At 42.4% G+C, this 26,068-nt stretch overlaps 1 protein-coding gene and 2 long non-coding RNA genes across 7 annotated transcripts in view; 1 reads left to right on the forward strand and 2 right to left on the reverse strand.

Moving 5' to 3' along the window:
• Positions 1-26,068, reverse strand: part of LOC135339200 (uncharacterized) — a 130,126-nt gene that overhangs the window by 77,746 nt on the left and 26,312 nt on the right. The window lies entirely within an intron of this gene.
• Positions 28-24,820, reverse strand: LOC135339214 (uncharacterized). 2 transcript variants are annotated; one of them, XR_010395916.1, is made up of 4 exons: positions 24,147-24,820; positions 23,829-23,955; positions 23,257-23,325; positions 28-315 (listed from the first exon to the last, which is right to left on the reverse strand). It is a non-coding gene; the product is annotated as an uncharacterized LOC135339214 (long non-coding RNA). The 2 variants fall into 2 exon arrangements; XR_010395915.1 differs by lacking the exon at positions 28-315 and adding an exon at positions 22,782-23,058.
• LOC135339173 (uncharacterized) lies at positions 12,197-13,151 on the forward strand. The gene is made up of 2 exons (XM_064535320.1): positions 12,197-12,296; positions 12,367-13,151. The coding sequence occupies exons 1-2, from the start codon at positions 12,272-12,274 to the stop codon at positions 12,858-12,860; spliced, it is 519 nt and encodes a 172-aa protein (XP_064391390.1). The 5' UTR covers positions 12,197-12,271; the 3' UTR covers positions 12,861-13,151.

The raw sequence follows: 26,068 nt of genomic DNA on the forward strand, positions 1-26,068 counted from the left end.
GACAATTTACAAAACAGTTAGTGTACAGAAGACTAGAAGTATGTCGGCACATTACATAACAATTACCTACAAACAAATCAGTTGGAATTGGTCAATATAGCACAGTAATAATGATGGTTTAAATTCAATGCTCCCTACAGTGTCACAGAGAACACATGCACTGTACGTATAAAACTGTCAATGAATGTAGTGGAAATCCAATTTAACGCTCTGTCGATTTTTGTTTATGAGGAAGATGAGCAGATTAATGTTCACTTTGGCCCTTTCAAACATCTTCATGATTGCCAGGCCCTCGTATTGCAGCTGAAGGAGGTCCTGTGTGGGGAGAAGAGAGGGCAGTGAAACACTTCAACTGGTGTAAGACAAAGAATGCATGTATTTGCAAGACAAATGAATACATGTACTTACATACACCGTACAAGCATACCAACACTATACCTGACACAAGGCAGTAAACTTCTTAAACACTTTACGTACCTACCAAATTAATTCTACCTGTACACACACCCTCACCTGGAGGACCCAGCTCCACCTTCTCTATCTGCTTGACGTGATCTCAAACACAATACTTTCGAACCTGAACCTGGGCGAGTAAGAAATAATGTTCACATAATTATAGCATAACGTTGCACATAAGATCAAGGTCGTAGCAAGCGGTCAGGCTGGTCAGGTTTTGGCCTAACCACTTTAGCAGCTGGGTAGGTAATGGTCGTAAATATTGTAAGTGATAATGCGCATGCTGTTTTGGTGAGGAAAAGTGATGACCTCTTTCTTAGGTAAAAAATTCACCACTGTATGCAAAAGTTCCAATAGTAGAAAAGCAGCTGACCTTTAATCAAGTTGGCCTGACCACTTTAAAGTTGCTTGCTACGCCCCTGCATGAAGATTGGGGCATAAAAATAAGTTAATAGCCTCACACTGGAGGAATTGTTAAAGTCTAGATTAGTAGTAGAGTCTGAGCTTCAGTGAAACAGTGGACAAAGTACGTACCAGAGCAATTAATGGCACATGTGATGATTATCATGTTGTTTAATAGAAGTATGCTAGTATAACGGCTACTCAAGTATACGGAGACTCACAGAGTGGGTGGAGCATATCTCCATGAACGCTGATGTATGGATGATTGGCTTGGTCACGTCAGAGTACTTGTCGCTACCCAGCCTTCTGTCCAGGGGGTCCACTGTCGATGCTCGCAAGAACTCTCTGTGGGGGGTACAATGAGTGTATGTATATTCATACCCTCTGCATGGCAACAAAAATAGCTAATGTGCAATTTAGATCATACGATACTTTAGTAGAAGGTAGAAACACACATGGCATCATCACATGACCATCATTCGTACATACACACTTTCAACTATTTGACTACAAATTCAGTTTTGGTTATCACATTTCTTATACCTAAACTTCTTGAAGGCGTCAGAGTGTACGGGTTCATTACTGACAGGGCAGCACTCTCAGCCTCAAACTGTGCAAAGGAACAGGAAAAACACGATAAACTCTTAAACCAACAGATATAACCAGACAATAATCATGGAAAGTTAATAATTTTCTGCTGATTTGGCGTTTTTTACCAACAAATAATTATCTAGTCCAGTACTAGTTTAATGTACATAGATGCAGTGCATAATGTAGGCCATAATCTGTACAGGTATACTGTACCACTTTTATCACCTGTTGTTCGTAGCACTCAAATATCTACCCCATCGGCACACTGCTCTGCTCCAACTCCTCACAGCGATCCAGTGCCTTCTTGAGCTCTTCCTTCATCACAAGTCTCTCTTGCACAGCAGACTGGGTAATAGATTGCATGGTGGTCATGTACACACACAGGTATACAGATACAACCATCACAACATCGTGGTAGTGGTACAGTAGTTATATAATTGCAGGTACATGTATTAATGAAAGCACCGCGGGTGCTGATGCCTCGGTGAAGGTGCAAAGCTACATAACATAAAGCTACACACATTATCATGATGAATATTTTTGCATTTTTGCTGCATGCAAACTCGAATTGCATGGTGGTCGATCATGTACACACACACACACAGGTAATACAACCACCATGTGGTAGTGGTACAGCTGTTTGCTCACTGCATTACCACAAAACAACAAAATACCATACAATGTTGCTATGCAAACAACATGTGGTCCTAAGCAATGATGGCTTCTAGCACTTGTAGGTACTTTTTGAGAGTTACAAAAATGGCTAATCTGCGAGACCCTCAAAAATTACCCACTATAAGGTGGCATCAATATTAACTGATACAGTACCAGAAATGCAACTTTTATATGGGGAAAAAAAAAGGACAATAGTCTCTAGACACAATCGGCATCATGTATTGTGTATTTTTCCTAAGCCTTAATCTGTATAGCAGGTCATTTTCGTGGGATAAAAAATCCGAGACAAAAACGTAGGCGTGGTGCAGCAGTGATTTTGTGTGTAAAAATTCCCTTTGCTTCACTGCATTGCATGCGTTCCGGTCAACCATGCCTACGTTTTCGTGAGTGATAAATATTCGTCAAGGTTTAGCTTGCCCACGGAAACTCTACCCAGGACGCTATACGTACGGTACGGTATACTGTACCACTGTATCACCTGTTTCAAGTATACTCTTCCTTCTCACGTTACTTTGTAGCACTCGAATAATTATGTCCACCCCGTCCACTGCTCTGCTCCAACTCCTTACAGCGATCTAGTGCCTTCTTGAGCTCTTCCTCCATCACAAGTCTCTCTTGAACAGCAGACTGGGTAATAGATTGCATGGTGGTCAACTACACACACAGGTATACAGATACAACCATCACAACATCGTGGTAGTGGTACAGTAGTTATAATAAAGGTACAGTAGACTCTCGCTATTCCGACTCTCTGAAGTACGGCCTGAAATGTGGCCAACTCGCTATTCTGTATACCTGCTGCCCCAAACTAGTAATTTTATACATAATTATACATTTTGGGTGTGGTTTAGCAGAAAAACTGTGTGTGGGGGGAGTGGTTGGGGTGTACAATGAGAGGTAGGAAGCGGGATGCTCATGAACACTACAATGAAAGTTATAAAAAGGTAAACCGTTTTGTGAGCAAACACAGCTGTGGGATTACATTGTAATAGAGAGGAAATGATTCATTTATTATCCTCGAGACAAAACCGCAAAATCAGTCATTAATATTCGAGGTAGGTTGATTTTAAGCCGCGGCTATTTTCTGAAATGCAAACTACCGCGCTCTTCTGGCCAAGTTGCACTGTCCCAAGGGTGGCCGGATTAACGAGAGTCTACTGTACATGTATTAATTATACAGTATTCACCGAGTGTATACATGTACATGCTAAACTCACATCTGCCTTGCTGTTGGCCAGTTCCAATTCTCTCACCAGCTCAGCCATGACACCTGGGTCCATGATTTGAGACCTCTCGAGCAGCTTCTCCTCCAACTCCCTCAGCAGGTTATCCTCTAGACATTGAATGGTCTCACTCTTCTCCTCAACCTGACAAGGGAACATCAATAAGTTGCTGCCAGGTGGAGAATACTCGACATACAATAGTGACGTGCATGTACAGTCAACTACTGAAAATCTGGCAATGAAATTTAACGGTATTCTCCCACTTTGATATAAAGGTCAGCTTAAAGTTGGACTGTAGGTTAGGTATTAAATAGGCATCTGCTATCAGGGTTGTTGCAATAACTATTATAAAGAGATAGTAGCGTACGTGTAATCACACAGTACACCATCAGATCGGCTATTCAGAGCATAGATCATACAGTATATACATGATCAATTGCTAAATGCTCTGAAATGCAGCTCACTAGCAAAAAAGTAATACCTAGCAAATAGTACATCTATATCCCCCCCTCCACTGATAGCATTCACTAGTCTGTTGACAGGAGGTGGGGTTATTCACAGCATTGCAATGTTATTATGGGGCGAAATAAGACATCACTAACGTTTATTCATCCATTCAGAGCATGAACAAAGTAAGGTTGTTCCACCCCCCCCCTCCACTGATAGCATTCACTAGTCTGTTGACAGGAGGTGGGGTTATTCATAGCATTGCAATGATATTATGGGGCGAAATAAGACATCAATAACGTTTATTCATCCATTCAGAGCATGAACAAAGTAAGGTTGTTCCACCCCCCCCCTCCACTGATAGCATTCACTAGTCTGTTGACAGGAGGTGGGGTTATTCACAGCATTGCAATGATATTATGGGGCGAAATAAGACATCAATAACGTTTATTCATCCATTCAGAGCATGAACAAAGTAAGGTTGTCCACCCCCCCTCCACTGATAGCATTCACTAGTCTGTTGACAGGAGGTGGGGTTATTCACAGCATTGCTTATAATTATTATGGGGCGAAATAAGAAAAGCCTTTGCTGTGATCCATGACAAATGCCGAGTGCATAATGTGCCAAAAGCAAAGAATTGTAGCTACAGAAAGAGTCATATAACACAGATAGGACCAAGAGGAAGAGTACGCTACTCCAATAGACTGTACACAGGAGGCAAACTCACTATTGCATGTAACCACAGCCACTTGAGATACAACAATAACAATAACAATGCTGATAAGAAAAAGCAATTAGTGGTAATTATCACTAACGTTTTTATTCATCCATTCATAGCATGAACAAAGTAAGGTTGTTCCACCCCCCTCTCCCCCTCTCCCAAAAAAAAACAAGCGCATGCAGCTGCATGCGAGCTAGATAAGTTTAATAGAACAGTGTGCAATTATTCAGTTGCACTAGCTATCTAAAACTAGCTACTCAAAGCTATCTAACTAATCTAATCATCACTAACGGTTATTCATCCATTCATGTTTATTCATCCATTCATCGCAGATTAATTTTAACAGTTTATACAACAGCTATGTGGTTGTGATGTAGGTTAGACAGAATGCTTACTACGGTTAGTGGGAGTTGCATACTCTTCCTAATGAACTTCTCATTATAGTCGTTTTTACGCACAATTTAGTTTGCTAGACTATAATAATGCAAATGAGTTCTTGTTGTGCTATTATAGAGCAGCATCAATATTCGGGCCCATCAACTATCTCGTATAGAGAGCAGATAGAGAAGTTGTCCTCCACCGACAATACTCGTTGTAAGGGCTAAACAACAAAGCTTAATACGAAAGTTTAATTAAACTGCGTTGTCCTATATAATTATATCGATAGATCGGTTAGAGTAATAAAACAGTAATCTTGTACAGCTAAGGTTCTAGACTTCATCACATAATTGTTCAATGGTTTAGGTATCCTGACCATCCCTTTACATATGTTCACAGTGGCTATAATTCATGATTTACTGGTTTTTAGGTACACTTTTGGTTAGGGGAGGGTATAAATACACGTACATGTACATGTAGCTGTAAGCACTGCACATGATTGTACACATAGTGAAAGCTAAGACAAAAGCTCATATGGACCTGTGTAACTGACAAATAAAATCTAGTACGCCTCAAATGCACACAGAACATAGCAAGGTGCACACACACACATCCACGCACGTGTTGAGAGGAATCTTGTCTTTGTTGGCATGGTGATCTACGAGACGATGCCAGAGTAAGGCCACATCCAGCTGTGTGCTGGGCTCTCGTATGAGGAGCAATTGAACGAGGGAGGCAAACAGTTGCCCTGGGAACGTCGTCTCCAGCACTGATGCGTGACAGGTGTCAGCCACCGCCCTCAAATACTTGACCAGGGAGGTAGTCAACATGGGGCGGCATAATAAAGGGGAAGTATATGGAAGCTTAAACACTAGTAATGCAGTGAAACCATGCAGTCTATTGTGGTCAGGCACATCATAGTCTATAATACAGCCACTATTAGTCTACTCACAGACTACAATAATTAAGTTTTACAAAGGCGACAGAGTCACTAAGCACTTTTGCATAGAACACGTACATGTACAAACAGTGTTTATGACAGGAAACTAAACACATACATGTACACAAAAGCTAAATAAAGCAACAGCTAAACATTCCCTCTCACCTCCTGATCATGCAGGAACTTCATAAACCTGGTGTACTTAGGACTTGTCACATGATCTTAGAGCAACAAATACGGACATGGTCGAAGATTTGAGTGGGGCTAAAGTGAGAGAGGAGGTTGTGGGGGGAGGAGCCTCAGACCAGGGCTGGTGGGACGCAGTGTCACGTGAGAGCAGACTCGGACACATGGTCCTCCGTCTGGACAGCTGCTGTGAGGAGAATGAGAATTGTAAATCACTGGATTTGAAACGTACTCTTTTGTACCACATAACTAATTGACCTCACAAACACACCACTTGGTGTGCAACCATTAATTGTACTCTTAAAGTGAGTGAGCTCACCTTTGGTAGCGCTGACTTATCACAGCTGTTTGTCTAATTCTCCAGAATTCTGAGCTTCCCCTAGAGGTACGTGACAGAATATCTAATTAAGACTTTAAGTTGTGAGGTTGAGAAAAGAGCTCCAATATACATTAATTAGTAGACACTGAATAAGCAGATGACCAGATACTAATTCAGAAACAGACATACATGTTGGTAGTCCTAGGACATATTGCAGTGCTTACAATTATAGCTATTCGAGGGTGCTCTGTCAAAGTCAGCCATAAAGTTATTGTTAATTTAATACATGTACATGTACCCGGGTATATAGGGAGCGAGTGCAGACAACTACACGTGTACATATATTATCGAGGGTGCAAAGAACCCGGTATCTGGCACTCTTATATGCACGTGATCAGTCTACTTGCTACTAGCGGCCTCTCAAAATTGCATGGCTTAGAAACTTGCAGCAATATACTGAAACCATTTTAAAGGAGCATGTTAATGCGTACTGCTATAGGTGGACCTTTTGGGTGGGCACTTTGTATGAGTTACTTCTTGGAGAAAGGTCACAATCATGGTACATGCATGTATTTCTTATGTACACTTATACTATAGCGTGATGGCGTTGTTAATTGGACATGTTGTTAATACTAGTATGCTTGTAATGTAAGCCCACAGGCATAAATTTTAGGCACGTATTATCGGTATATTCATTTATAAGAGTGAAACTTCTTACTACACTGTACACAGTCTCATACATACAGTAGACACTCACTTCTAGGGAATGATTACTCACGAAACAGACTCCATTGTGTATTTTGCCTAAGCCATAATCAGTACATACTGTATAGCAGGTCATTTTTGTGGGATAAAAAATCCGAGACAAAATCGTAGGCGTGGTGCAGCAGTGATTTCGTGTGTAAAATTCCCTTTGCTTCACTGCATTGCACGCGTTCCGGTCAACCATGCCTACGTTTTCGTGAGTGATAAATATTCGTCAAGGTTTAGCTTGCCCACGGAAACTATACCCAGGACGCTATACGTACGGTACGGTATACTGTACCACTTTATCACCTGTTTCAAGTACTCTTCCTTCTCCCGTTACTTTGTAGCACTCGAATATGTCCACCCCGTCCACTGCAGGCACACTGCTCTGCTTCAACTACTTACAGCGATCCAGTGCCTTCTTGAGCTCTTCCTCCATCACAAGTCTCTCTTGAACAGCAGACTGGGTAATAGATTGCATGGTGGTCATGTACACACACACAGGTATACAGATACAACCATCACAACATCGTGGTAGTGGTACAGTAGTTATAATAAAGGTACAGTAGACTCTCGCTATTCCGACTCTCTGAAGTACGACCTGAAATGTGGCCAACTCGCTATTCTGTATACCTGCTGCCCCAAACTAGTACACGTATACATTTTGGGTGTGGTTTAGCAGAACAACTGTGTGTGGGGGGAGTGGTTGGGGTGTACAATGAGAGGTAGGAAGCGGGATGCTCATGAACACTACAATGAAAGTTATAAAAAAGGTAAACCGTTTTGTGAGCAAACACAGCTGTGGGATTACATTGTAATAGAGAGGAAATGATTCATTATCTTTATTTATTATCCTCGAGACAAAACCGCAAAATTAGTCATTAATATTCGAGGTAGGTTGATTTTAAGCCGCGGCTATTTTCTGAAATGCAAACTACCGCGTTCTTCTGGCCAAGTTGCACTGTCCCAAGGGTGGCCGGATTAACGAGAGTCTACTGTACATGTATTAATTATACAGTATTCACCGAGTGTATACATGTACATGCTAAACTCACATCTGCCTTGCTGTTGGCCAGTTCTAATTCTCTCACCAGCTCAGCCATGACACCCGGGTCCATGATTTGAGACCTATTGAGCAGCTTCTCCTCCAGCTCCCTCAGCAGGTCATCCTCTAGACATTGAATGGTCTCACTCTTTTCCTCAACCTGACAGGGGAACATCAATAAGTTGCTGCCAGGTGGAGAATACTCGACATACAATAGTGACGTGCATGTACAGTCAACTACTGAAAATCTGGCAATGAAATTTAACGGTATTCTCCCATTTTGAAATAAAGGTCAGCTTAAAGTTGGACTGTAGTTAGCAAATAGTAGATCGATTTTGATTAAAGGCCAGTGAACATTCTAACCACTGCACATGTGTATCTCTCACCTCTGTAGGTGGTATAGGAACGAGGGAGGCCCTCTGATACTGTCTAGAGGACTGGACTTCTTCTCACTGCCAAGGTATAAAAACAAAATATGCATTTGGTAAAATCTACTCTCAAACAACATCGCACATGTACAGGTAAAGGGTTATTAAAGTAAGATATGAAGTTTGACCAAACATTCCTCCTCTCACCTTCAGGAGCTTCATGAACCTTTGAAGGACTCGTCACATGATCTTGAAAGATACGGACTTGGTTGAGGATTTGAGTGGGGCTAAAGTGAGAGAGGAGGTTGTGGGGGGAGGGGCCTCAGACCAGGGCTGGTGGGACGTAGTGTCACGTGAGAGAAGACTCGGACACATGGTCCTCCGTCTGGACAGCTGCTGTGAGGAGAATGAGAATTGTAAGGCACTGGAATTGAACTGTGCACAAGCACGAAATACATGTACTATTTTATTCGTGCTACATAACTAACTAAAAATGCTCACCAATAAAACACCACACACCACTTGGTGTACAACATTTTAACGAATCTAAAAGTATACAAATGAACTTCAGTTCCTCTAGACAACCTGCCCAACCCTCCACATACACACTGGCTGGATCAGGCATAAAGAAAATGGCATCTATTTTCACAGCGTTTGACCATCAAACGTATCAGAGAGAATAATCTCACGCCCATAATTATTGCTGATTTGCTTGAAATGCCCACCACCATCTTAGCAATGTACCAGCAAGGGGCTTTTGTTGTGAGCATCAATGGTAGGCCATGGCATTCAGTTGCTATTGATGAAATGCAGGTACTCTCTGATAAGAACATTTTGTGCAATCAGATCTTAATTAGAAATGGAGGCTCACTATCAAAGCCTATAAGGTGTTAGGTATTCTGAAAATAATTTTCTTCTACCAACTAGATCAAAACTATAAAGGAAACAATTTTACTTTTCCCTATAGTGAGATCTCAGCTCTCTCAACTCTGGCGAGCAATACTGCTCAGAGACATTTATTCTTAAGTGATTGAGCTCACCTTTGGTAGCGCTGACTTATCACAGCTGTTGGTCCAATTCTCCAGAACTCTGAGCTTCCCCTCGAGGTGCAACTGCAAGTGACAGAAGACAAAATAGCTTCAATATACATCATTAGACACTGAAAGATCAGATTACCAGGGACATAATTATTGCAGTGCTTATAATTATAGCTGCTCAAAGTGGTCATAAAGCTTCAACAGAACAACCAACCTGTATATTAAAATAGATGCATGTACCCTGGGAGCAATGCAGACGTCAATCAGTCAAGAATTTATTCACAGCTGTAGGCACACACTTGCCCAACCCACTCACCAGAGAGGACACCCTGATAGTGCCATCACTGTGTTCCTCATCTCTAACCCTGCTTTCAATGGTCAGCTTGTAAATCGAGGTATGGGAAAAACGCTCCAATGTAAACACTGAAAGAGTAGTACTTCAGAAACAGACATGCAGGTTGGTTGTCCTATATTGCAGTGCTTGTAATTATAGCTAATACAAGGGTGTTCAGTCATGCAAAGTAGACTACCTTACCATAACAACCAATCGTGATCCATTAATCTAAACATCTTCATACATACAAAATTCAGTCCATAATAAAAGAGAGAGAGTATCGAGCGTATATCGTTACCTTGCATCAGATGTATTCGGAGTGTAACATTACACCCTTTCTGAACAACTTGTGGCATAAAATGTTTCTGCCTCGAGGTAAGTAGCGGCTTCGGGTACTCGGATTGTTTGGTTAAAAAGCAGGAAGTTACGTTACTTTCCGAATACATTTGACGCAAGGTAATGCTACATTGGATACTCCCTCTCTTTTATTATGGACTCTTGCTATTAGCGGCCTCTCAAAACTGGTAAGAAACTTAAGCAACTGTAATGACATGACGTACGTACATGTACCGACACCATTTTATGAAGGAGAGAGTATAATTATACAAAGCAGTACATTCAGCATGGGATTAATATAAGGACTGCACATTTCCATGCAGTGCATACTGTACAATGTAACTATAGTAACTCACACGGTTCACTCTGATAACTTAATTTGATATGATCTTCATCAAAAAAGCAACGGGAAGTTTTACTTGATTGGCTACTGTATCAGCTTGTCCCAAGACTGCTCACCCGTGGCACCTGTTGCACTTACACGCTCAGACCCAGCCAGGTCAACCAGGCTCTGAACACAGAGAAGGAGGTAAAATCATTATAATAACAATAACTTATATGTACATTTACACATACATAGTCTGTACGTGTAGATCAAATTAAAGCAAAATAGTCGACCTAGTGTATGTTCACAGCTGTAGGCACACACTTGCCCCACCCACTCACCAGAGAGGACACCCTGATAGTAGTGCCATCACTGAGTTCCTCATCTCTAACCCTGCTTTCAATGGTCAGTTTGAATATTGTGTGTGATCTGGAGTTGTGCTCGGTAGATCCAAATGTCCGGTTCTCTGAGCAGAAGAGATTATACACATTACCAGCACATCAGGTGCACAGGCAGCATGCATGTACATGTACACACAAGGCTAAGTCTGAGAGGTCACACTAAGGCAGACCAACAGTGGCTGTAATAAAGAGGTGACATGCTAACACAGGTTGCATGAAGCCAACCCTATGGAGACTGGGCCATTAACCTGGCTACAGGGTGATCACATTAGACAGACAGGTTCACAAAGGTGCACAAGTGATAGTGACTTACTCTCCCCGATCTCAATGAGACTAGTAAATATCTTGGGGAGGGAAATCGGCTCCTCAGACAACCCAACCAACTTATGAGTTAGCCTAGCTTGCACTAATTTAAAGCCCTATTGATTTATTAGTCATAAAAGTGCAACAAAAGCTGTGCTGCCTAGCAGCAGCCATTGTGAACTTTGACCGCTTTGGAGATACATAATTATGGCAGGAAATGCAACTTCTGTTTCCTATAATTATTGGACCAAAGCTAATTCTCCAGAGGTGCACTTAATACACGGCAATTGGAGAGTGCCAAAACTCAACTCTGCAGTTCTGGTACTGTAAGACCTCTAATTAAGGTGACCCTCCAAATATGTGACACTCTAGAGCTTAGGTAATTTTCTGACTTCTACGACAGCTATATTGTGTTTTAATGTCGCGTCCTAAATGATGTAAATATAGCCACACCCTAGCATCGTTTTTAGAAAACACGTTCTAGAAATCGAGGCAAGTATAGACTGAGTAGAGCTATCCATAATCAGATGCGATACCAGGTCTTCAACATAATGTTCAACCTCCAAAAGAAGCGACCTCTGGCTTAAAAAGTGTCGCTTTAATTAAAGGTATTTACGGTAATCACATTTCTTACTTGAATACGTCGGGTTCATTACTGACAGGGCCTAGGGCAGCATTCTCAGCCTTAAACTGTGCAAATTAAAAAACAGAAAACATGATCCACGACCTTACAAACCAATTGATGAACCAGACAATAATCTATGGCTAATAAATTGACTCACCCTCTTTCCATTAGGAGAATGCTGTAATACTTTAGCAATCAGCCAGGTTTCAAAAAATCATAACCCCATGCACAACATGCACAGTCTAATTGGTGGGTGTGGTAAATGCAAAGAAAAGTGGGTGTATATCAGTATTTGGCATCTGAGATACACCCACTTTTTTTGCAAAAACAAAACAATATATTTCAGAGTCTGAGATAGAGAGCTAACTCTTCAATCTATGCTGCAAGGCACACATTTATATATTTACTGGAATGGCTACTAAAGAGCAGAACCAAGGTATAAAGAGTGTCATGTTTCCTATAAAGAATAAACCCAATGGAACTCACCTATTGTTTTGTTTCCCCAGACTCCACCACCTCGTGTCCTCCCTCCCGAGAGAGGGTCCTGCTGAACCACAAGCTGTCCTCGTACAGGGACTACCTACAAAGTCGCTACAGAGAACCAGACTCCACATCAGTCACACAATGGCCTCCCGTCTCAACAAAAACAATTTTCAAACTGGCCATGATTCAGAAGGAGAAAATACAGAGAGGCAGAATTGACGATGAATTTTTTAGACCATCAATCACAGCAAAAATTGACGATATTTTACTTCAAAAAACTCCGGTTGACTTGATAAACATTTTCTCTGAGATTAGAGATAGACGAAACTTTGTGTTGATTGAAGGAGCTCCCGGCTCTGGCAAGAGCACCCTTGCTCTACACATCTGTCAGGAGTGGGCAAAGGGGAAACTGTTCCAAGAGCTCGATATTGCAATCCTCGTGAAACTAAGAGATCCCCTCGTTAGAGAAGCCATTACAATTGCTGACATACTTCCCTGCATTGATACGGCCGAATAACAGAAGATGGAATGAAGACGCTTGCCAGACATCTAACCACCCACTGCTCCGAACTGACACGATTGTACATACCCAGACACCTAAGATCCTGTATCGAGACAGTATTCAGGGACGCTAACAAAGAAAGGAAGAGAAATGGACTACCTGAGATTAATGTGTATGCATTTAATCTCGACCATTGCATGTACTTTTGACAACTATTATATTTTATTCTACAATAATATTATCCAATATTGCTTCGAGAAAAGAAAAAAGTAGCGTACAGACATAATTATTACACGTAAAACAAAGGTCGACGTTGTTATTTATGCATCTAATCTCTATCATTGGTCAATATAATTATAGCACATGTACAGATGGTGAAGAGTGAATTCAATGCTTCCTACTGACACGGAGAGCATGTCATGCACTAGCTGTATGTATGTAACTGAATACACTATTGTAATAATGCTATAATCTCCACCTAGCTAGCCTCCTTCACAGGCTTTCAAGAGAAGTGTGGCCTGGGCCGGGATCCGAGGCTAATCATTAATTTTATTCTAGAACAATTATTTGCTTCAGTGCACAGAAGACTAGAAGGATGTCAGCACATTACATAACTAAAAAACAAATCAGTTGGAATTGGTCAATATAGCACAGTAATAATGATGGTTTAAATTCAATTCTCCCTACAGTGTGTCACAGAGAGCACATGCACTGTACGTATAAAACTGTCAATGAACACAATTTGCTAATGGGAATCCAATTTAACGCTCTGTCGATTTTGTTAATGAGGAAGATAAGCAGATTAACGTTCACTTTGGCCCTCCCAAACATCTTCATGATTGCCAGGCCCTCGTATTGCAGCTGAAGGAGGTCCTGTGTGGGGAGAAGAGAGAGCAGTGAAACACTTCAACTGGCGTAAGACAAAGAATGCATGTATTTGTAAGACAAATGAATACATGTACTTACATACACAGTACAAGCATACCAACACTATACCTGACACAAGGCTGTAAACTTCTTGAACACTTTACGTACCTACCATCTACCTGTACACACACCCTCACCTGGAGGACCAGCTCCACCTTCTCTATCTGCTTGACGTGATCTCAAACACAATCCTGAACCTGGGCGAGTAAGAAATAATGTTCACATAATTATAGCATAACGTTGCACATAAGATCAAGGTCGTAGCAAGCGGTCAGGCTGGTCAGGTTTTGGCCTAACCACTTTAGCAGCTGGGTAGGTAATGGTCGTAAATATTGTAAGTGATAATGCGCATGCTGTTTTGGTGAGGAAAAGTGATGACCTTTTTCTTAAGTAAAAAATTCACCACTGTATGCAAAAGTTCCAATAGTAGAAAAGCAGCTGACCTTTAATCAAGTTGGCCTGACCACTTTAAAGTTGCTTGCTACGCCCCTGCATGAACATTGGGGCATAAAAATAAGTTAATAGCCTCACACTGGAGGAATTGTTAAAGTCTAGATTAGTAGTAGAGTCTGAGCTTCAGTCAAACAGTGGACAAAGTACGTACCAGAGCAATTAATGGCACATGTGATGATTATCATGTTGTTTAATAGAAGTATGCTAGTATAACGGCTACTCAAGTATACGGAGACTCACAGAGTGGGTGGAGCATATCTCCATGGACGCTGATGTATGGATGATTGGCTTGGTCACGTCAGAGTACTTGTCCATACCCAGCCTTCTGTCCGGGGGGTCCACTGTCGATGCTCGCAAGAACTCTCTGTGGGGGGTACAATGAGTGTATGTATATTCATACCCTCTGCATGGCAACGAAAATAGCTAATGTGCAATTTAGATCATACGATACTTTAGTAGAACACACATGGCATCATCACATGACCATCATTCGTACATACACACTTTCAACTACAAATTCAGTTTTGGTTATCACATTTCTTATACCTAAACTTCTTGAAGGTGTCCGAGTGTACGGGTTCATTACTGACAGGGCAGCACTCTCAGCCTCAAACTGTGCAAAGGAACAGGAAAAACACGATAAACTCTTAAACCAACAGATATAACCAGACAATAATCATGGAAAGTTAACGATGCTGATTTGGCGTTTTTCACCAACAAATAATATCTAGTCCAGTACTAATTTAATGTACATAGATGCAGTGCATAATGTAGGCCATAATCTGTACAGGTATACTGTACCACTTTTATCACCTGTTGTTTGTAGCACTCAAATATCTACCCCATCGGCACACTGCTCTGATCCAACTCCTCACAGCGATCCAGTGCCTTCTTGAGCTCTTCCTCCATCACAAGTCTCTCTTGCACAGCAGACTGGGTAATAAATTGCATGGTGGTCATGTACACACACACAGGTATACAGATACAACCATCACAACATCGTGGTAGTGGTACAGTAGTTATATAATTGCAGGTACATGTATTAATGAAAGCACCGCGGGTGCTGATGCCTCGTTGGAGGTGCAAAGCTACATAACATAAAGCTACACACATTATCATGATGAATATTTTTGCATTTTTGCTGCATGCAAACTCAAATTGCATGGTGGTCGATCATGTACACACACACACACAGGTAATACAACCACCATGTGGTAGTGGTACAGCTGTTTGCTCACTGCATTACCACAAAACAACAAAATACCATACAATGTTGCTATGCAAACAACATGTGGTCCTAAGCAATGATGGCTTCTAGCACTTGTAGGTACTTTTTGAGAGTTACAAAAATGGCTAATCTGCGAGACCCTCAAAAATTACCCACTATAAGGTGGCATCAATATTAACTGATACAGTACCCGAAATGCAACTTTTATATGGGGAAAAAAAAAGGACAATAGTCTCTAGACACAATCGGCATCATGTATTGTGTATTTTGCCTAAGCCTTAATCTGTATAGCAGGTCATTTTCGTGGGATAAAAAATCCGAGACAAAAACGTAGGCGTGGTGCAGCAGTGATTTTGTGTGTAAAAATTCCCTTTGCTTCACTGCATTGCATGCGTTCCGGTCAACCATGCCTACGTTTTTGTGAGTGATAAATATTCGTCAAGGTTTAGCTTGCCCACGGAAACTCTACCCAGGACGCTATACGTACGGTACGGTATACTGTACCACTGTATCACCTGTTTCAAGTACTCTTCCTTCTCACGTTACTTTGTAGCACTCGAATATGTCCACCCCGTCCACTGCTCTGCTCCAACTCCTTACAGCGATCTAGTGCCTTCTTGAGCTCTTCCTCCATCACAAGTCTCTCTTGCACAGCAGACTGGGTAATAGATTGCATGGTGGTCATGTACACACACACAGGTATACAGATACAACCATCACAACATCGTGGTAGTGGTACAGTAGTTATAATAAAGGTACAGTAGACTCTCGCTATTCCGACTCTCTGAAGTACGGCCTGAAATGTGGCCAACTCGCTATTCTGTATACCTGCTGCCCCAAACTAGTAATTTTATACGTATACATTTTGGGTGTGGTTTAGCAGAAAAAACTGTGTGTGGGGGGAGTGGTTGGGGTGTACAATGAGAGGTAGGAAGCGGGATGCTCATGAACACTACAATGAAAGTTATAAAAAAGGTAAACCGTTTTGTGAGCAAACACAGCAGTGGGATTACATTGTAATAGAGAGGAAATATGATTCATTATCTTTATTTGTTATCCTCGAGACAAAACCGCAAAATTAGTCATTAATATTCGAGGTAGGTTGATTTTAAGCCGCGGCTATTTTCTGAAATGCAAACTACCGCGCTCTTCTGGCCAAGTTGCACTGTCCCAAGGGTGGCCGGATTAACGAGAGTCTACTGTACATGTATTAATTATACAGTATTTACCGAGTGCAAACATGTACATGCTAAACTCACATCTGCCCTTGCTGTTGGCCAGTTCCAATTCTCTCACCAGCTCAGCCATGACACCCGGGTCCATGATTTGAGACCTCTCGGGCAGTATCTCCTCCAACTCCCTCAGCAGGTCATCCTCTAGACATTGAATGGTCTCACTCTTCTCCTCAACCTGACAGGGGAACATCAATAAGTTGCTGCCAGGTGGAGAATACTCGACATACAATAGTGACATGCATGTACACTCAACTACTGAATCTGGCAATGAAATTTAACGGTATTCTCCCACTTTGAAATAAAGGCCAGCTTAAAGTTGGACTGTAGTTAGCAAATAGTAGATCGATTTTGATTAAAGGCCAGTGAATATTCTAACCACTGCACATGTGTATCTCTCACCTCTGTGGGTGGTATAGGAACGAGGGAGGCCCTCTGATACTGTCTAGAGGACTGGACTTCTTCTCACTGCCAAGGTATAAAAACAAAATATGCATTTGGTAAAATCTACTCTCAAACAACATTGCACATTGACAGGTAAAGGGTTATTAAAGTAAAATATGAAGTTTGACCAAGCATTCCTCCTCTCACCTCCTGCTCATTCAGGAACTTCATGAACCTTTGAAGGACTCGTCACATGATCTTGAAAGATACGGACTTGGTTGAGGATTTGAGTGGGGCTAAAGTGAGAGAGGAGGTTGTGGGAGAGGGGCCTCAGACCAGGGCTGGTGGGACGCAGTGTCACGTGAGAGAAGACTCGGACACATGATCCTCTGTCTGCGGACAGTTGCTGTGAGGAGAATGAGAATTTTAAGGCACTGGAATTGAACTGTGCACAAGCACGAAATACATGCACTATTTTATTCGTACCACATAACTAACTAAAAATGCTCACCAATAAAACACCACACACCACTTGGTGTACAACATTTTAACGAATCTACAAATGAACTGCTGCTCCTCTAGACAACCTGCCCAACCCTCCACATACACACTGGCTGGATCATGCATAAAGAAAATGGCATCTATTTTCACAGCGTTTGACCATCAAACGTATCAGAGAATAATCTCACGCCCATATTGCTGATTTGCTTGAAATGCCCACCACCTTCTTAGCAATGTACCAGCAAGGGGCTTTTGTTGTGAGCATCAATGGTAGGCCATGGCATTCAGTTGCTATTGATGAGTCACATGAAATGCAGGTACTCTCTGATAAGAAGATCTTAATTGGACTGTTTGTGTCTGAAATGGGAGGCTTACTACAACTTCATATCAGCTAAAGCCTACAAGGTGTTAGGGCCTTCTGAAAATATGATTTCCTCTACCAACTCGATCAAAACTATATAAGAAACAATTTTACTTTTCCCTAGTGAGATCTCAGCTCTCTCAACTCTGGCGACCAATTACTGCTCAAATGTAAGTGGATAATGTACACTGGGAGGCTGTGGGGGCACATGTAAGTGGATAATGTACACTGGGGGCTGTGGGGGTACATGTAAGTGGATAATGTACACTGGGAGGCTGTGGGGGGTACATGTAAGTGGATAATGTACACTGGGGGCTGTGGGGGCACATGTAAGTGGATAATGTACACTGGGGGCTGTGGGGGCACATGTAAGTGGATAATGTACACTGGGAGGCTGTGGGGGGCTACGTATAATTATATCAAGATATAATTTTTGGTTACGAAATACTGAATGTAGGGCATAATAGGTTCTTTCCACAAGCATAATAGGCTGAATTTGGGGCAGTGCTCAAAAGCATAATAGGCATCCAGGTGGTCCACCAGCGACTGGACGGCCTTGTACCGATCCTGTCTCTATGGGGGTACGTGTACAGTGGATAATGTACACTAGAGGGCTGTGGAGGGATAAGATAATGTACACTGGGGGGTAATGTCTACACTGTAAGTAGACACTGGAGGGAACAATTGAAATGCTTGAATAAACAATCTTGTTCAGAAAGTGACGGAGTATGTTGGACCTGAAAGCTATCAATGTTACGTTGTGGACAGTCAAGTCAGAATTTACAGTCGACCGTACACGACCATAAGTATCAAGCATGATCAAGGGCGTATACAGAGAAGAGGGCATGCAACTCACTATGTATCCTACGTACTCATCCGACTTCGTATCAGAGACCGGATATGCTAAAAATAGAATTCAGTATACGGACGTGAACAAGTGGGCGGTGCTGTTTACGGAGTTATAATTATGGGCGTGTACATCAGAGCTGTCTTTGCTAGCTAGCTAGCTAGCTAACATAACATGAACAGTGCAGTATTATTTTAGAGAAGTGTCATGACCAGTCCTAGTCCAGCCAGGTCCAATACAACCCCTTCGAGCAGGAAGTTAAGTGCTGGGCGCATTGTTAAGAAGTACCAGAGACTCAGGAAGACAGGTTTATTGTACCTAGGTTTCATCTTCTTGGAGTTGCAACTGTTGGATGGTTTGCCTCTTTGCCTTTGACACTGCTAGTACGAGCCATACTGCTGCTGAGAACTAGTTTTACTATGCTGCAATCAAGCTAGCTAGCTAGTACAGATATAAAAAATACTTTGATTTACCTTGTGCGGTCAAAGGTTACGCGTGGGCGTTTTTGTGGGCAGTTCTAAAAATAGCTCAATACAAAGTCGGATGATCTGAGAATAGGGCGAGAGTTGCATGCCCTCTTCTCTGTATACGCCCTTGGCATGATGCACTAATAATAATACACTATGGTGAGAACCGTTTCCAAGTTGGCCACCAGTATATACGTGTACCTGCATGGCTTCCACGACGATGATGTACACACCAGCTGTGAATTCCTTGTCCGATATCCATAGTTTGTTTAGGTCAAAGTGTCTACAAGGGAAGCAATGGAGTGTTACTATATATATACACAGGAAATGAGACAATGGTTGTCATGGTACTAGACCTGCTGAGACAACATTGCACAATAGGTCAGAGCACTTAATTTACTAACATCAGGAGTTCAATAAGAATCCTAATGCACTCCTGCTGAACATGCAGTTCGATTTAAGTTAGGGAAACCACCTTGCCTACAAGTACAGTGTTGTAATACCTACGCATGTACACTGTATACATATACATTAGGGAAACCACCTTGCCTACAAATAGCACCTATGCACACGAGGCATTGACTGACTTACTGCAGTATTGGCTTGAGGACACTGTCGATGTGAGAGAGTCCGGCAAAAGTGATGAGCTCAGTGAGACTATCCTGAGAGTACCCTCCCAGACTGTCCCACTCCTCCACAACAGGCTGGATCTCACCAGACTCTCTGTCAGAGTGGGAGGGGGGTTACTATGGGCACACACTGCATATACTCATACACATTGCCTAAGGCCACCAATGGGTAATGGTGCGTGTACGTCGCTCATTGAAGCTACAGTATGTATGATTGTGTATTAGCCAGTGCTCCAGGAGCAGCAACTTGTAGATACTATTAATGTTATTACACAATTATAGTATACCTTGACTGGGCGACACTGTGACTGTGCATATTGAAGAGGAAGGGCGGCACTATCTTGTTCATGTGATCAAGGTCCCAAATGTTCATCTGGAGGTTGTCTTGCCTACCAATCTTCTTTATCACTCCCCTCTGCCGTTGCAACCCAGCCATCTGCGTCCTGTGTGAGGTGTAGTGGGGAGGGGTGGAGTTGGTGATATAAGCAATGTGATCACAAGTAATGATGTGGCAGAGCACCCTAAGCGCGGTACAGTTAAAATATGACACCTAACAATTCGAACTGTGGCCACTCAAACTCATTTCATTTCAAAACAGTGAATGTGCTCATACTCGTGATATTTGTCGGCGTCGTCGACATTCTTGGTGAGGCTAAGAGAGGCAAAGCGGTGGATGAGGAAGTCGTACTGTCTGTGGTAGGGGGTGTTCCCTTCCTCTCGCTCGGCAAACTTCACAAACTGTGTGTGTGGAGGAAAGGTCGTCAATGTGTTGTATACACAATACACTATTAACAAAATGAAAAGTATATGTACATGCAATCTAATCGTGAAGATACACGTTCACTCTCTGCACTCACCCACCCACCCACTCTACTCACACACCCACTCCCACACCCACACACATCACACTCCCCCCTACTCACCGAATTGGTGGCCAGTTCTGTGTTGCTAGTTTCCAGCATATTATGCAGTATATCCAGGTAGCTATCCACAATCAACTGGAGCTTTCGTGAGTCACAGGCTGACAGCAGCTTCTCCGTCACTTGCAGAGCCACACTCACATGCCTGGGGGGAGGGAGAGGCATGAAAATGGTATTTTGTACCACGTTTGTGAGAAAGCCATTGGTTGTATCATAGATATAACATTTAAAGTTCCCAGCCACATAAGATACATCATTTTCTGTTCCGGAGGTACGGGGATGGTCGATAAATTTCCCTAGCTATACATGACATGTCGACATTATATACTGTACAGGTACGTTTCTGAAATAGTCGTCTAACCCGTTTCTCTCTCTTTGCAGGCTCCGACGCAGTCTCAGAGCGAGGTACTCTCCAATATTGTCCAGATGGTCAGGGGAGGTTTGAGCAAAAAAGAGCAGCTTGTCTATATTAGCAGACACAGGTGTGGGTGTTTGAGGGTCCTCTGGGAAGAGCCCATCAACCAGCCGTTTGTAGCGAGGTTTGGGGCAGCAGAAGCACGTCGCCATAGTTAGTCTGTGTCTTGATTGATTGCAGACCTAGCATTTATTTGTAAAACGTAGAGCAGAGGTTTTTATGTAATATGTTGGCAACCCTGCGTTTTCTTCTGGGTTTCTCACCCGTATCGTTTAAGGTACCCCCGAACGAGTCGGGTAAGAACTCAGCTAGTTCGATAAATTCCCCTTTTTCCGATTTTTTAGATAGTTTGTTGGGAATGGGGATGGCATTCTGGCCTACATTGACCGTATATGAGACTTCTGGTCAAAGTAACGGAATAATGCTTGGTATGGTCGGTAATGTGGGGAGGCTCATGCGGGTTTTGAGTACGGGGGGGGCACTATTGGATACGAGGGGAACATGTGCTAGTGAGGTACTTGACATACCTGCCGTTCCGGTGCGACAACAGGGCCTGAGGTGGGACGTACCCGAACCGGAAGCAGAGATGGTTGGGATCGAGGGTGGGACTGATGGTGAGACTGATGAGGGGCCGGCTGTGGGACGGTGTTGTTGGACTGCTGCCTGAATCCGCTGGTCCATTGCGGTGGTAACACCGTGCCGAGGGCTGCCTGGACAGAATTGGCAATCATGGTGTTGAGAGTTGTCGGAGTTGTCGTCGGGTTGGTGGAACTGATTGGCGGTTCCAGTTGAGGATGTGCTCGAGGAGGTAGTGGTCATCTTCGTATAGAGAATTACAGGATAGATCAGCAAGGGAAATCTTGAGGATAGACCCAGAAGAGAAGTTTTCTTGTTCTTTCACTGACTGCCTGACCACGTGTTCCTTGCGCATGCCAGTAGATCTACCGTGTTGGTTGCAATTGGTATCTGTACGTCACCTGTTAACCACATTTAATCCTTCTGATTAAATTCCATTATATTTCTGAGAGAGCTAGCTGCAAGGCACAGATTTATTTGCTGGAATGGCCACTAAAGAGCAGAACCAAGGTATAAAGACTGTCATGTTTCCTATAAAGGATAAACCCAATGATTGCTAAAGCATAAAACCCTCATTGGTGATTGCTAACCTTGTGTGCTTGCTATCTATTTCAGAGCTCACAATTGACTATCTGAAGACAGAAATGAAACTGACTGATGAGCAGCTCAATACAGCAATACAAGAACCAGATCTACCCGAGTTAGCAGCATGTTTCGATAACACTGATGATTATCTTGAAAAGCTGGAGCTGTCAATGGAGCTGCCCTCTATCAACTTCTGAATACAAACAATTCCCTTGAATGTCTTAATTTGTCTGGTAACACATTGACTAACTGTCGTCACATTGCTGCTGGACTTGCAGCCAATAAGACTCTGAGAAGATTGGACTTGTAAACTGACTGATCAGAGTATCGAGGAGCTATCAACTGGACTGATCAACAAGATTAAAGAACTGTGCATTAGTGGTAATTATATCACATTATAATAAATGACAATTTGAGAAAAGTAGCAAAGTACTATAATATATAGTATATTATGTTGGAACATTAGGTCGTTAATAACGTGTCAATAGTACATGCAGATGATATAAATAATTCATGCACTGCTGTGAATAGTCAATGAATACATGCAATTTGCTAATGGAAAATCCAATTTAACGCTCTGTCGATTATTGTTCATGAGGAAGATGAGCAGATTAACATGTACATTCACTTTGGTCCTTCCAAACATCTTCATGATTGCCAGGCCCTCGTATTGCAGCTGAAGGAGGTCCTGTGTGGGGAGAAGAGAGGGCAGTGAAACACTTCAACTAGTATAAGACAAAGAATGCATGTATTTGTAAGACAAATGAATACATGTACTTACATACACCGTACAAGCATACCAACACTATACCTGACACAAGGCAGTAAACTTCTTGAACACTTTACGTACCTACCAAATTAATTCTACCTGCACACACACCCTCACCTGGAGGACCAGCTCCACCTTCTCTATCTGCCTGACGTGATCTCAAACACAACATGTCCGAACCTGAACCTGGGCGAGTAAGAATAACGTTCACATAATTATAGCATAACGTTGCACATAAGATCAAGGCCGTAGCAAGCTGTCAGGCTGGTCAGGTTTTGGCCTAACCACTTTTTGTAGCTGGGTAGGTAATGGTCGTAAATATTGTAAGTGATAATGCGCATGCTGTTTTGGTGAGGAAAAGTGATGACCTTTTCTGAGGTAAAAAATTCACCACTGTATGCAAAAGTTCCAATAGTAGAAAAACAGTTGACCTTTAATTGTAAGTTGGCCTGACCACTTTAAAGTTGCTTGCTACGCCCCTGCATGAAGATTGGGGCATACAAATAAGTTAATAGCCTCACACTGGAGGAATTGTTAAAGTCTAGATTAGTAGTATAGTCTGAGCTTCAGTCAAACAGTGGACAAAGTACGTACCAGAGCAATTAATGGCACATGTGATGATGATCATGTTGTTTAATAGAAGTATGCTAGTATAACGGCTACTCTCACTCAAGTATACGGAGACTCACAGAGTGGGTGGAGCATATCTCCATGGACACTGATGTATGGATGATTGGCTTGGTCACGTCAGAGTATGCGTCGATACCCAGCTATCTGTCCGGGGGGTCCACTGTCGATGCTTGCAGGAAGAACCCTCTGTGGGGGGTACAATGAGTGTATGTATATTCATACCCTCTGCATGGCAACGAAAATAGCTAATGTGCAATTTAGATTATACGATACTTTAGTAGAAACACACATGGCATAATCACATGACCATCATTCGTACATACACACTTTCAACTATTTGACTACAAATTCAGTTTTGGTTATCACATTTCTTATACCTAAACTTCTTGAAGGTGTCCGAGTGTACGGGTTCATTACTGACAGGGCAGCACTCTCAGCCTCAAACTGTGCAAAGGAACAGGAAAAACACGAAACCAACAGATATACAGTAGACTCTCGTTAATCCGGCCACCCTTGGGACCATGCAGCTTGGCCGGAATAGCGAGGTGGCCGTACTTTAGATAATGCCGCGGCTTAAAAACGACCTTACCTCGAATCTAATCACTGATTTGCAGTTCTTTTCTTGAGGATAATGAAAGATAATAATCATTCTGCTCTCTATTTAAGTGTAATCCAATTTTATTTACTAAACCACACCCAAAACATCATATCCGGCCGTAATACACATATAAAATTACATTGAAAACGTTATTTGGGACAGCCAGCACTGGCCGGTAAACGGAATAGCGAGTGGCCGTACTTCAGGGTGAGTTTTGTGCAGTAAACATAGAGGTAGCATTCCGTGCCAAACCAAATGGCCGGTATATCGAGGTGGCCGTACTTCAGAGAGCCGGAATAGCGAGAGTCTACTGTAACCATGGAAAGTTAATATAATTTTCTGCTGATTTGGCGTTTTTTACCAACAAATAATATCTAGTCCAGTACTAATTTAATGTACATAGATGCAGTGCATAATGTAGGCCATAATCTGTACAGGTATACTGTACCACTTTTATCACCTGTTGTTTGTAGCACTCGAATATCTATCCCATCGGCACACTGCTCTGCTCCAACTCCTCACAGCGATCCAGTGCCTTCTTGAGCTCTTCCTCCATCACAAGTCTCTCTTGCACAGCAGACTGGGTAATAGATTGCATGGTGGTCATGTACACACACAGGTATACAGATACAACCATCACAACATCGTGGTAGTGGTACAGTAGTTATATAATTGCAGGTACATGTATTAATGAAAGCACCGCGGGTGCTGATGCCTCGGTGGAGGTGCAAAGCTACATAACATAAAGCTACACACATTATCATGATGAATATTTTTGCATTTTTGCTGCATGCAAACTCAAATTGCATGGTGGTCGATCATGTACACACACACACACAGGTAATACAACCACCATGTGGTAGTGGTACAGCTGTTTGCTCACTGCATTACCGCAAAACAACAAAATACCATACAATGTTGCTATGCAAACAACATGTGGTCCTAAGCAATGATGGCTTCTAGCACTTGTATGTTAAATGGGTACTTTTTGAGGGTTACAAAAATGGCTAATCTGCGAGACCCTCAAAAATTACCCGCTATAAGGTGGTATTAATATTATAGTAAATGCTCTCACGATCTACTCTTGGTGGTATATATGGAAACTCACATACAAATTATGGTGAGGATCTGAAATGGAGAATGGGCGGGGACTAGCTTGCATATACCAGCAGATATGATATACATGTAGCTACTAACCGTTCACTGAATGTATGGAAAGCAGTGTGAAGGCTGAAGAAACTGTTAGTACGAAGTACTGCAAAGGACATCAAACAGTGCATGTACATAGTGGGACCATAAGCAGTGCGTGTACATAGTGGGACCATAAGCAGTGCATGTACATAGTGGGACCATAGGCAGTGCACGTACATAGTGGGACCATAGGCAGTGCACGTACATAGTGGAACCATAGGCAGTGCACGTACATAGTGGGGCCATAAGCAGTGCACGTACATAGTGGGACCATAGGCAGTGCACGTACATAGTGGGACCATAGGCAGTGCACGTACATAGTGGGACCATAAGCAATGCATGTACATAGTGGGACCATAGGCAGTGCATGTACATAGTGGGGGCATAGGCAGTGCATGTACATAGTGGGACCATAAGCAGTGCATGTACATGTACATAGTGGGACCATAGGCAGTGCATGTACATAGTGGGACCATAAGCAGTGCATGTATATAATGGGACCATAAGCAG

The sequence above is a fragment of the Halichondria panicea genome, chromosome 7, assembly GCF_963675165.1.
Source record: "Halichondria panicea chromosome 7, odHalPani1.1, whole genome shotgun sequence".
Lineage (NCBI taxonomy): Eukaryota > Metazoa > Porifera > Demospongiae > Suberitida > Halichondriidae > Halichondria > Halichondria panicea.

Bases quoted from the DNA above. Each gene is read 5' to 3' on its own strand.
- LOC135339173 (XM_064535320.1), top strand. From the start codon at position 12,272: ATGGCTACTAAAGAGCAGAACCAAG. The intron at 12,297-12,366 runs GTATAAAGAGTG...TTGTTTCCCCAG, and splicing joins TACTAAAGAGCAGAACCAAG to ACTCCACCACCTCGTGTCCT.